This window comes from Chanos chanos, chromosome 7 (genome assembly GCF_902362185.1).
Source record: "Chanos chanos chromosome 7, fChaCha1.1, whole genome shotgun sequence".
NCBI classification, from domain to species: Eukaryota; Metazoa; Chordata; class Actinopteri; order Gonorynchiformes; family Chanidae; genus Chanos; species Chanos chanos.
The window spans coordinates 24,954,038-24,965,928 of NC_044501.1; the positions used below are offsets into that span (position 1 = coordinate 24,954,038).

Genomic DNA, 11,891 nt, shown 5'->3' on the forward strand with positions numbered 1-11,891 from the left:
GGTCAGTCTTTGTATCCTCCAAAGGACAAAGCTCTGGTTCAGTCTTGCATGGAAACAGCTCGCTCTTACAAGATGCTGAAACAGTGAGTTGTTCTTCAAGAAGGCCACAGTCAGGAGAGCACTGGCCTGATTGTAAGCTCCTGTTAACACTTCCTGAAGATTCTGTCTTGCTCTCTGAGTCTGGGGATTGAAAACATGGGGGGTTTGATATCTTCAACATCCAGACACTCAGTCTGTTGAGAAACAGCTATGCATGGTGAATCTTGTTCTTCCTTTAAACTGTCTGTTGGAGTCACCATCAATCCGCGGGAAATGGAGGATGTGTCGGCAATGGTATCATCAGCGGTACAAACATTACAGAGCTGTGACATTCCAGACCCAGCGTCAGCGGGTCCCCGATTTTGTTGCCTCAACTTCACTGAGGTGCCTCTTCCCCGTGATAGTCCTTGTGTGAGCCAAGCAGCACGGTTGGCCCTCTGCTCTCGTTTTTTGATTCTCCAGTATTCTCGCCTCCGCGCTAACCTTTCTTCCTCAGATAGTTCCTCAAGCTATGCTAGATTTTGTCACAGTTCTTGAATTCTCTGATACAGCACAACTAACTGCCTTAGGCCTCCCCAGAGAAAAAGCTGAATTCATTCTTCGGGAGTTCAGACCCATAGACCTGAGATTTAGCTTAACATTTTTTTATGGGATTGCTCTGAGAATTGTGGAGTGCAGACCTAGCTCTAAGAGTGACTAACTTTGGAGATTTTGAGACATCAACAGGAACAGCATATGAGGGTTCTTTTAACTGTGTGGCCTTATTTTTTGGAGGGGATGGATTCAATTGTAATGGACATTTTAACTTCAGCAGTGAAAGTATAACTGTGAACAGGAGGCACTGTCTCAGGCTCCATCTGTTGGATGGGAACTGTGACTGTGCCATCCTCTTTGATAAAGCCTCCAATGGTTTCAGAGGCACTGTTGACCATATTTCCTGCTGCTTGTTGTAATTTGTGGAAGCCTGCACGGGTCCTTCGTATCTGCCACAGTATGGTCTGACAACGCTTCATACGACGCATCATTGCATCCTGCTCCTTCATTCTGGCCTTCACCTCCACTGAGAGCTTGGCCCTCTGCTCACGCTTTTTAATGCGCCAGTACTCCCTTTTTCTGGCAAGCTTCTCCTCGGCAGTCTCCACTCTGGGAGAACTCACTCTTGGTAAGACCATGGCTAGAGAGAGGTGTTTCCGCACAGTCCTCTGAGTTAGCAACCTCTGAGTTTCTAAAATCCTTTGCCTTTGTGTTTTGAAACGGTCACTCCTCCTGATAGCAGCTGAAAAGTGTGAGGGAACCCCTAGAGCTAGAGATGCATGGTTTGCTTTCAAATCCTGGTTGTGTGCGTTAGTATTATCTATGGCAGTTGAATTCACAGTTCTTCCAGACTCTTGAGCTTCCTCTACTTTTGAAAAATGCACTGGAGTGGAGCAGGGCACTGTCTCTGATCTGACAGTGCCTGGTATCACTTTAGGTATTGATAAGCTATGCTGGGTGACTCTTTTCACGGCTTCATCACTTTTCATTATGCCGGTGATAGGGTGTTTCCCAAGTAGTTGCACATTGCTTTCAACACCCTGTGTTCTAACTTTTTCCTTTAATAACTTTTCAGCCCGTTTTGCCCTCTGTTCTCTCTTTTTGATACGCCAGTTCTCCCTCCGCTTGGCTGCCAGTTCCTCCTCATTTTCAGGAGCAGTCAGGACATGGAATTTTCCTCTTTGTGTTGGCACCCTCTATTTCCTTGGATGTCCTGACTCATGTTCATCTTTTAGTTCTGTAGGGGTCAAAGGTGTGGCAAGAACTTTAATTTGAGGTTTGTTCTTTTCATTATCCCCTAGTTTGACATGACACATAGGGGTTTGCTGAGACATTGCAGAAGGACTGCCATTGATCAGTGATATTCTGCTCAAAGTTTCCACTGTGGTGTTTGGGGATACTTTTAAATCTACTGGAGGCACTGTGAAATCTGTAGCGAAGTCAAGGGCTCCATTTGGTTTGACATCCTCTACACTTGTGATCCTTTTGTCTGAGCACCTAACCAGATTTTTACCAGGGATTGCACCCTTTTGTGACTGGTGTACTTGGAGATGAGGTAAGATTTTTTTTAGCTTAACCCTCTGGAACCATCGTCTGTTTGCCTGTGGTTCTTGCCGGTCATAGCAGTCATGAGGTGAGAGGCCTGACTGAACAGAACTCAGAGGAAACTCTCTGTCCATTGCATATGAACCATTACTACTTGATAACGTGGGACTAGCATCTGAATGCAAAAGAGATGTGGAACTACCAATTTTTCAGGGTTGAAGAAACTTGGGCTGAGTCTGTGAATGTAGATTTACAAATCCTGTGTTCGTCACTTCAGCTTTTCTCTTGACCACTGACAGTCTGGCCCGCTGTTTCTCGTTTCTTAGTCCTCCAATACTCCCTTTTTCTGGCAAGTGTGGCATCATCAAACTTTGATGCAGGCTGGTAGCTCGGAGTTCGAGAGTCTTTTGTTGTGTGCATGCCAGCTGCTTTTCTGGAAACACAGTTTGTCTGCTTAGGAAATTAACATTCCACTTTCTTAAATGTGTTTTTGAATGGGACATTATCAGCTCAGTTGAGGCAGTTTACTGTGTCACATGTTTAAGCATGCCATCATCTTCTCCTGCTGCTATCAGATCATTTTGACCACGCTGCTGATGTTGTCTCAAGTAGTGACCTATGACTGAATAAAAACATGCTGATTAGTTCATGTGGTTGATCTTGGAATTAGCAAATTTAGATATTTTTTTAAACTTAGAATTTAGTGCAATTATCATAATTAAGAGACAAGACATAGCACTAGTTCATATATGCTTAAACCTGCTTTTAAATTCTAACAGTTGCCTCAAACTCCCAGAGCACATTTCAAAAGAAGGACAAAATACTGACCTCAGTCCAAAAGATTTCAGCACACTGGTGAAAAGAAGAACCTTGGGGTCCTTGTCTGAGGCTGAACTATCTGACAACAAAGATAAAGCAATGCTTTAAATAACTCAGGGATAAAGATAAACAGGGACAGTGGCTGGGTGGAAAGCATGAAAAAGCTACCTGGACACTGTATATCTACACCAAATTCGCTCCATAAGCAGTGGAGAAGCTATGGAACTACAGCCACAGCCCAATATACTATCCCCTTAATACAGAAAAAATAGGCAGAGGTAGAAAACTGCCATGGAAATACACTGAGACTAAACAACAGCAACAAAAAGCTACTACAGTCTCTGGGTGAGACAATAAAAAGTCAAATGGACTGTCATCCAAAACTCAGCTATTTTGTCATACACACACACAGTAACTCAGGGTTTTCCTTGCCTATCTGAGATAGGCTGCCTAACTTTTTTTCTTGACTGCCTGAAATAAATGGAATGAATCATTTTTTTTTGAGTCAACCTAAAAACTTCAAGGCTTTGTCCACTGTGGTGTCTGGATATGCAGTATGCTAGGCAGTAGAATAAATCAGAATACATGTAACACACTGACACTACAGTATTCACTATAGCATCTACTTGTGCCATTACTGGATTTGTTATTCTAACTTCTGGACACACCATTCTATCAACGTGATGTGTTAGCTTATGGTAAGGTTACTTAAGTTAACTGTTCATCCCCTTACCATACCTCCATACAGATAGCTAAGCTAACACACTGCCTGGCCGTTCTTATGCCGAAAACTTCCTGTCTGCCAGGATCTCCCTTCCCTCCATGTGAATGCACACTCACCGAGCACCTGTTGCCTAAGATAACTCATTCTTCCTACAAGAAAGGTTCATGTATTGTGCACTGTAATTACAAGTTCAAGTTCAAGATTATTTGTCATATGTAGGTCATATGTCATATACAGGGTCAATGGTACAATGAAATGTATGCGACGAGAGAAACAGGTCAACTCAACGATAAGAGCACCAGTCGTAAGAATAAAACTAAAATAAGGGATTTAAATAAAATAAAAATTAAGAGAATAAGGAATTAGAAAAATAATAGAAAATAAGAGAGGTCATGAGCGATAGAAGATTGAAATACAAAAACTGTGTGTTCGTTTTATACATTGTAGTTTTAATTAGTTCAGCAAAATTTATTAGAAGTTATTGAAGTCCTGTTTAAGACCAAGTATGATTTTCTACATACATTTGTATTGTTAATGGTCCAAAATCACGTGAAATTCATAGTTCAGGGTCAAATAGCAAGAGGTATTCTCTGGGGAGATCCTCCTCCCCCACCCTGCTCTATACCACTACCTGACCCAACACCTAAGCCCTAAAAAGTGCCAGGGAAAACCCTGCAACCAACAACAACCACTGCAACCAATGCAAACCAACACTGCTACTGTTTACAAACAACAAAAACAATATTATTAAACATCTAACACCAATATGCAATGAAGTCATATTAATACAACATAATTATTAGCAGTAGTGATAAAAGAGGTTAAAAAAATACTGGTGTGACCACTATCACTGCAGCAACTCAGCAACTCTGTCATGACAAAAATAGATAGATAGATAGATAGATAGATAGATAGATAGATAGATAGATAGATAGATAGATAGATATATAGACAGATAGATATATAGACAGACAGATAGACAGATAACAGATACATAAATAGATAAGTCCATTTCACTGAGCAGGCCCCTTTGAAGGTTTGAAAGTTAGAAAAAGACTACTGGCTATGGACCAAAGTTCAACATCTCATAAGAAACTGAAGTGAACTGTTCAGTGTGTTTAACAACCACTACTCACTTTTACTGGATAGTTTCATTTATATTATATAAACTCTGCTAATTAACTTTATAATCAGAATACGTGGCTTTGATTTATGAAATGAACACCAAATGCAGCCATCCCTAGAAATGGTTGTGAGCTATAGAAACAAAACAAAACAAAACACAGCCAGTCAGGTAAGGAAAGGAAAACCTGAGTTTTTTGGTGAAGTATTTGAGGTAATAGAAATTTCATCTCCATCCCTATATATATATATGAATAAGGATGAATAAGGATCATATATATGTATATGTACACACACACACACACACACACACACACACATATATATATATATATATATATATATATATATATATATATATATATATTTTTTTTTTTTTTTTTTTTTAATGTAGAGGGATTGTTATTGATTTGAAACTGCACTGTATGGTAACTGCCTTGCCCTATGTGCTTTATCAGTTGAATTTAGGTTTAGTAATTTATGTCAGCTAAACCAGATCGCGGATGTGTGCTACAGCTGGTTGGCGTCCAGCTGACTATTTCCTTTATGTTTCTTTAATACATGTTCCTGGGCAGGTGATATATTCTCTACATATGCTCTCAGACTGTGAAAAACAAGGTCAGATATGCAGCAGGACAGACTGTGTGGCTTTATGGTCATATGTAGGGAGGCAGTGACCTTGGTCCAGAGGACCGGGTCAGTGATGCATTCTGGACCTTGAGGTACAGATGTTAAAGAGGGGCTAGTGTCTGTTGGAATATGTAGTTATCCATAGCAGTAAAACAAACTACACTGTGTGATACCAGTTCATATTTGTTGTTTCATTTCCTAATCAGAATTGTTAATAATTGTGTCTCTAAAGGCCAAGATATATTAAGTACATTGTACATGCTTTCCTGTGGCAAAATTTAATCACTAAGACAAAATATAAGATGTAGGCATTACGTATTCATTGCAAAAACTAAATATCATAAAAACACAAAATATTTCATGACTAATCTAATGTACAATACTACAAGCACAAAAACAGACTGAAATTTTGTCCAGAAGTAGATACCAGTGCCACTTAGAAAATATCAGGAGGCTAATGGCCCTGATGTCATTAGGTAACTTTAGGCAGAAAAAGGATAAATGTCTAAGTGGCTGGAGGGGTAGCCTTTGATAGCGGGCTAGCTTGCTTGGTTAATTTCACAACAGTTGTAGATAATGTACACCAGAATAGCCATAAACACTGCAGACATATAGCATAGATTATAATCCTGACTGAACACTGAGTGCAAGTTATATTAAATGATATCACAGTGACATAGGCTATAAATTGTTACAACCTGTGGAAATAACTGATTTTTTTCAGGTTGGTACTCACAAAAAATTTCCAAATTGCTGTCAAAACAGTCTTAAAATCAAATATATCGGATTAAATAAATAAATTAAAATACGTTTAAGATACTATTCTGCTACTAACATGATTTACATGTCGAGTCTTGGAATGAAATTTAATTGCTGAAATTTACACTTAGCCAAAGTCTTATCCCAGAAGTGTGACAAATGACTGGAGATGCTTTGCGAGCAAAATAGGTTGGTTATGCAGTGGACTCTCTTAAAAATCATCGTTAAAAACCATGTATGCTTGAGAAATTTGTATAGTACCCCTTTAAATCATGTGTTATGTCCTCGACCAACAGTGAATACATCAAGTCGCGTGAGAATGAAAATAAACACTATAGCTATTCTACATACATATGCAAGCAAAGCATCTGCGATCATATTCCTGTGCCCGCACGGCACGATAATGATATTTTTAAAAGTAGTATTTGCGTTGGTTTCCGTTACCTCGAATGTACTACGGCCAAATACTTCCTCCTTCTCTGTCCACACGATCTGGTCGCTGTCTGTGTGTAGGTTGCTTATATTACTTGGCCATGAAATGCTGGATGCAACAGTAATAGTGTTTCAAACATATGAAAAACATGCATGTGTTTTACCTGGTTCTTACACCTAACTTTCCGGGATAGTTTGGGAGCGTTTGGACATTTGCTAGAGACTACCAGGACACTGCAGCTGCTTCCCGAAGCACCCTTTCTTTCTGACGCTGCCCTGACAACGGTGAAAATACCAGGATGTAATACCTTGTTGTATGTTAACTGCGCAGCGCGTGCACAGATACGATTCTTAAAGCAGCAATGTCTCTGTAGAGGAAAAATCATGAGTTTGTCATCAGCTAATATTTTAGCGGTTATAGCAGGATCGTGTTCCGTTTTAACGAACTGCACTGTCACATTGCCACAAATAGGCTAACCACTCATAAACCATGGATTGAATTGTATTACCCAACAAGACAGTTCGTAATTAACCCAAATACATCTCTGCTGGCTTTATTTCATTACAGGGTCAAGTGGTCAAAGCCTAGATCATATCCCAGATTAATCAGTACGGTCCTCTTTTGAAATTCTTTTTATACATCTCATAATTTGCAGATAAACACGTCATTAGCCGATGGTCTTAGCTAATAATTACCCACAGTAACCGAGGTCTAATCCATTTTTTCACTGTACAGCTCTTGTCTGAGTCAATGTGCTTACTGTATTTTTTAATTTATCCAAAACACTTTTGCTGACTGATCTGTAATACTAGCTTTTGTTTATTGGAATATGTCTATATGTAAGAAATATCACACACTTTACTGAGTGTCTTTGCGTGTTCTCGTGCATGAATAAAAAAATAATTTTGTAACGTTTTTGTATGGGGAACTGATAGTGGCTGGTATTTTGTGGCAGTCCCAAGTTTTGCGTATATTTTTCCACACAAAGCTACATTTACGAAGCTGCAAAACCTAAAGAGATTGTCGAAATAAACGAGGAGTTTCGTCCCTTGTGTATGTCGCTGCGTGAGCACCGCTACTGTCTCTTTAAATTTACCCAGGAGCCCCTTAAGGAGCCCCAGGGCCCCAAGCTCGGCTCCCCACCCTGAAGACAAGCAGACCCTCAAAATACCTCTGAGGAGGCCGTAGGAGTTATCTAGTATTTGATAGGCCCTTAAAGCGGCTTCGATCACGGAGTGTAATCGTCTAAAATTTATACCGATATTATTAAAGTCAATATAACTCTAACCCAAAGGGCGTAAGAGCTACAATGCAGTAACAACACTGCACACAGTTTAATGGGTGCGTGCGTATATAAGAGATATTATTAACTGCCTGCCGAATGCTTCTACAAAATCCTCCTTCCGTGGCATTGCTACAGAGAAGAAGTGGGAATCTTGTTCTGTTCGACAACGTAACATAGGTATGGAAAAAAAGGAGTCCATAGAGTCGGAGCCCGAGGTCCACCCTGAGCAGACAGACTCATTCTCATTAATAATAAGCACCGAGGAGGAGGCGACACAACAGCAGAGTGAGTTGGGTTTTTCATTCCAAAGTAAAAAATATTGTAGTTAGCTCAATAATTGCAACTCAGGCTGTCTGTCGTGTGCTTAGACTGTAGCGGCGTTAATCCGCGTGACAGCCAATTCCATGAGGCAGCATGGCTCCTTGTCTTACGGACTCCACTATAAACAAAGGCAAAATACCATGCTGCTAGCTCAATGTAATGCGTAGTCGCCACCCAGAGGAAATCAGCAGTGTTTGTAAGATAGCAACTGCACTTGTAAACCCTGAGGGCTTAACGAAAATGTGAAATGTGACAATGTGAAAATCATTTGGATGAGTTGAAAATATGGTAAAAATAAATTGTTCTTGCCAAACAAATCTGTTAAGTAAATTTAATGTAATTACTGAGATCAAAACTTTGTGCAACTGTACAACAAAATGACAGTCTTTGTTATGTATTCCAGGTGAGGATGGAATGACCAATGGGCATGGTGATGAAGAAACAATGAGAGCCAGGCTACACCCATATGCTCTGCAGGCACCAGTTACTGGAGTGTTACAGAGGGTCCAGATTCGCCTTTCCTCCTCTCTCCTGTAGCAGGGCCATCTGGGAATAAGCCACTCTCAGGGCGTGCTGAGCGGGCATCACGTCCTGGTCTGAGCCGGATCCCTGGCCGTGACCACCGGCGATACTATCATGAATATTGGCGCAGTGAGTACCTGATGGACTTTGACCCTCGGAGGCAGGGGATGATCTGCATGGTGTGTGGAAGCTCACTGGCCACACTTAAACTCAGCACCATCAAGAGACATATCCGTCAGAAGCACCCAGACTCACTGCTGTGGAGTGCTTCTGATAAGGAGGTTATCCGCTCTGGCTGGGAGAGCCATCTGAGTTTTAGAGGGCAGCCAGAGACCCTACTGTGCTCCTGGAGGAGTGGCCCAAGAACAAGATGAATTGCTGGACTGTTCACATCATTCCATGGGTTTGTGTTTGTGTATATGTGTAGAACAAAATCACAAACATTACACTGAGATTAATGTACTCCATACAAAGTCTAATCAAAACCCATAGAATGCAGCAAGAATAAAATGATATTACTGTGAGAGGATGTTAATGTATTGACCTACATTTTACTTGCTTTATCTCTAGTAGAAAGGTGATGGTATTGGGCTGAATTCTCAGTTACAGAGGCTTGTATTTAGCCATAACAAAAGGAGCTCAGTATGCCAGTGTTTGCTTTTGAGGTCAGGGCACTACGATGACCACTGTGATTTCTTTTCAGAGTAGGAACCCTTGATTTGTGACATGGAGACTTATCATAGGTGGGGACCATATATGGGGTTAGTGTAGGGTCTGTTTCAGAGAACACCTGTGTTGGTCTCAGCACTCACAGATCTGCGTCTTATTCATGTTTAGGTGAGATATGCTATTACTACCCAAAACCTACAGTGGCATATGGTCCTGTCTCTAATGAGCTGGTATATCTTCTGTTGGTGCAGTATCTGTATATAGTCTCAGATTTGAGAGTCTGTTGCTTTTAACGTCCACCTTTATAACCCTGTAGGGAAATCTGGCACTGTAATTCCTAAGCGGTCAACCCCCAGATAGGCACCAGAACTGTGGCATCCTCCTCCTCTCCGACCGGCCAGGAGCTCCCAGGCCCCCTCTGTGCAAATGTTGGAGCGCTACCTAAACGATTCGCTGCATGCCTGGTTCCGGCAAGAATTCCTGATGGAGTATCAGGCAGAGGCTGGCCGGCTGGTGTGCATGGTGTGTGGCAGTCCACTGCCTTCACTGCATTTGGACCACATTAAGAGCCATGTGTTAGACATCCACCCCAACTCACTGGTGTACAGTGCAGAGGAAAAGCACTGCATCCTACAGACCTGGCTCAGGCACATGGTGAGTGGGAGAGTTGAGAATGAAACAGTTTGTACAGATTTTAGTCCATTAGTGGAGGACACTTGCAAACAACACTAATGCTATTGCTTTGTTTCATTCCAGCTCTGAATGCAATTTTTCAATGTATAGCACTTTTCCTATAGCACTTTTCTTAGATTAGAAATGAAGCACAAATGGATTGCATTGAAATGGGATGGTGCAGTGACAACCAGTAACATGAATTTGCTAGATGTTTTTTGTTGGGATTTCTCCATCACAGGTTTCAAACGTTCATCTCATACATCTTAATGAGTGTATGAGTCTTGAGTGTTTTGAATGGACCATGGTCTGTGGAAGTCATTTTTGTCTGTCTGCTTATATATGAGTACACCTGTGTACAATGACCATTATTATTTTTATATGTACTTCGCCTGTGTGTTCATTTTACTAGAGTCTGACCACTTGAGAGAGTTTTTCAAATCGGAACCAGAGACCAAAGATGTAAAAAACAACAAAGCTGAGTTCTTTCCTGCAGAGATTGATCAGTCCCCAAGATGGTATATTAAGAATTCAGGAAGGGGGAGCTCCAGACACAGGACAACAGTTCACAAGCACTTCCACATCGCTTACCCCAGAAAGAGAAGGTTGCGTGATGGGTTTCCCTGGCGGTTGCGGTTAGACTACCTGGTTGCTTATGGCCCACAGGGTCGGGGCTGTTTCTGCATGGTGTGCTCTCAGACCACTACCTGTAGCCAAGGTCAGCAGCTTCCGTCGGCACATCCAGGACTGTCACCCTGAGGACCACCAGCTTGAGCCGACAAGAACGGGGAAGCGATGGCTAATGCCTGGTCCAAAGAGGGTGCCAACACAAGAGGAAGCTTTGCAGACACAAAAGGGTAATCTCAGTATTCTTTATGTACACACAGTAAGACCTCTAAGTCCAAAGGAAAATTCGGTGCTTTACAAAAATGCTTCTCTTTCTAAATTTGGTTTTGACAGTTGTGTTAAAATGGCCCCTCTCTTCTCCTTGACAACAGCCACCACCAGTGACATCACTGATCCACCTATGCTGGAGGATGGACCAGCAATGCAACTCAAAGCTGGCAAACAGGGAGTGGTCAAGATGGAGGATGGAGAAAGTTTTTAAGGCAATACCTCGACATCAGTTGCAGGACGACACAGACACTACCCAGGTAAGGACCAGCGGAGGAACTACCAGGTGCGCTGGCGCATGGAGTACCTGATGGACTATGACTGTCGAAGACATGGACTGATCTGCATGGTGTGTGGAGCAACCCTTGGCCACACTCAAAGTGAGCACCATCAAAAGACACATTCAGCAAGTACATCCCCATTCACTGGAGTACGGACCTGAGGAGAGGCAACAAGCTTTTGGACAGTTACAACCAAACAGCTCTGCACTTTGTCCACTCAGAGGACTGCTTCTCAGCTATGGACCACAGCCATATAGTGTCCACTACTGTGGACTCTGGCTTCTTTTGGCACTTAGGATGCAGGTGGTCTTTTTTATGACCATTTGCCCCATTTCAATTTTGGTTTCTTTTGTCTCAGGAAGTAAATGTTCATGCTGGGTTGAGCAAATACTGATCTTCACAGCTTTTAGGGGTTATCAGAGATTTTCATGCACTTTTTGTCCAATGATAGACAAAAAACGTTTTGTGTGATAGGGTATTTTGGGAACGGAAATAGATTGTCAAGTGCTTCACATAATAATCACAAATTAAAAGAGATGAGTTGGGTTCGTCCTTTCATTTTTCACGGCTTGCTGGAATAAAGTATGGCAGTGTTAGACTGATGTTGTACTTCTAATGCATCCAGATTGTCCAGTGAGTCAG

At 41.6% G+C, this 11,891-nt stretch overlaps 1 protein-coding gene across 1 annotated transcript; it reads left to right on the forward strand.

Moving 5' to 3' along the window:
- Positions 1–8,069: 8,069 nt before the first annotated feature.
- Positions 8,070–11,568, forward strand: LOC115816144 (uncharacterized protein C11orf95 homolog). Its single transcript, XM_075353586.1, is given in 11 exon segments — positions 8,070–8,175; positions 8,615–8,656; positions 8,659–9,047; positions 9,049–9,136; positions 9,719–10,056; positions 10,489–10,773; positions 10,775–10,931; positions 11,073–11,174; positions 11,208–11,332; positions 11,334–11,426; positions 11,428–11,568. Coding segments are annotated over 11 exon segments (1,866 nt in total).
- The last annotated feature ends 323 nt before the right edge of the window (positions 11,569–11,891 follow it).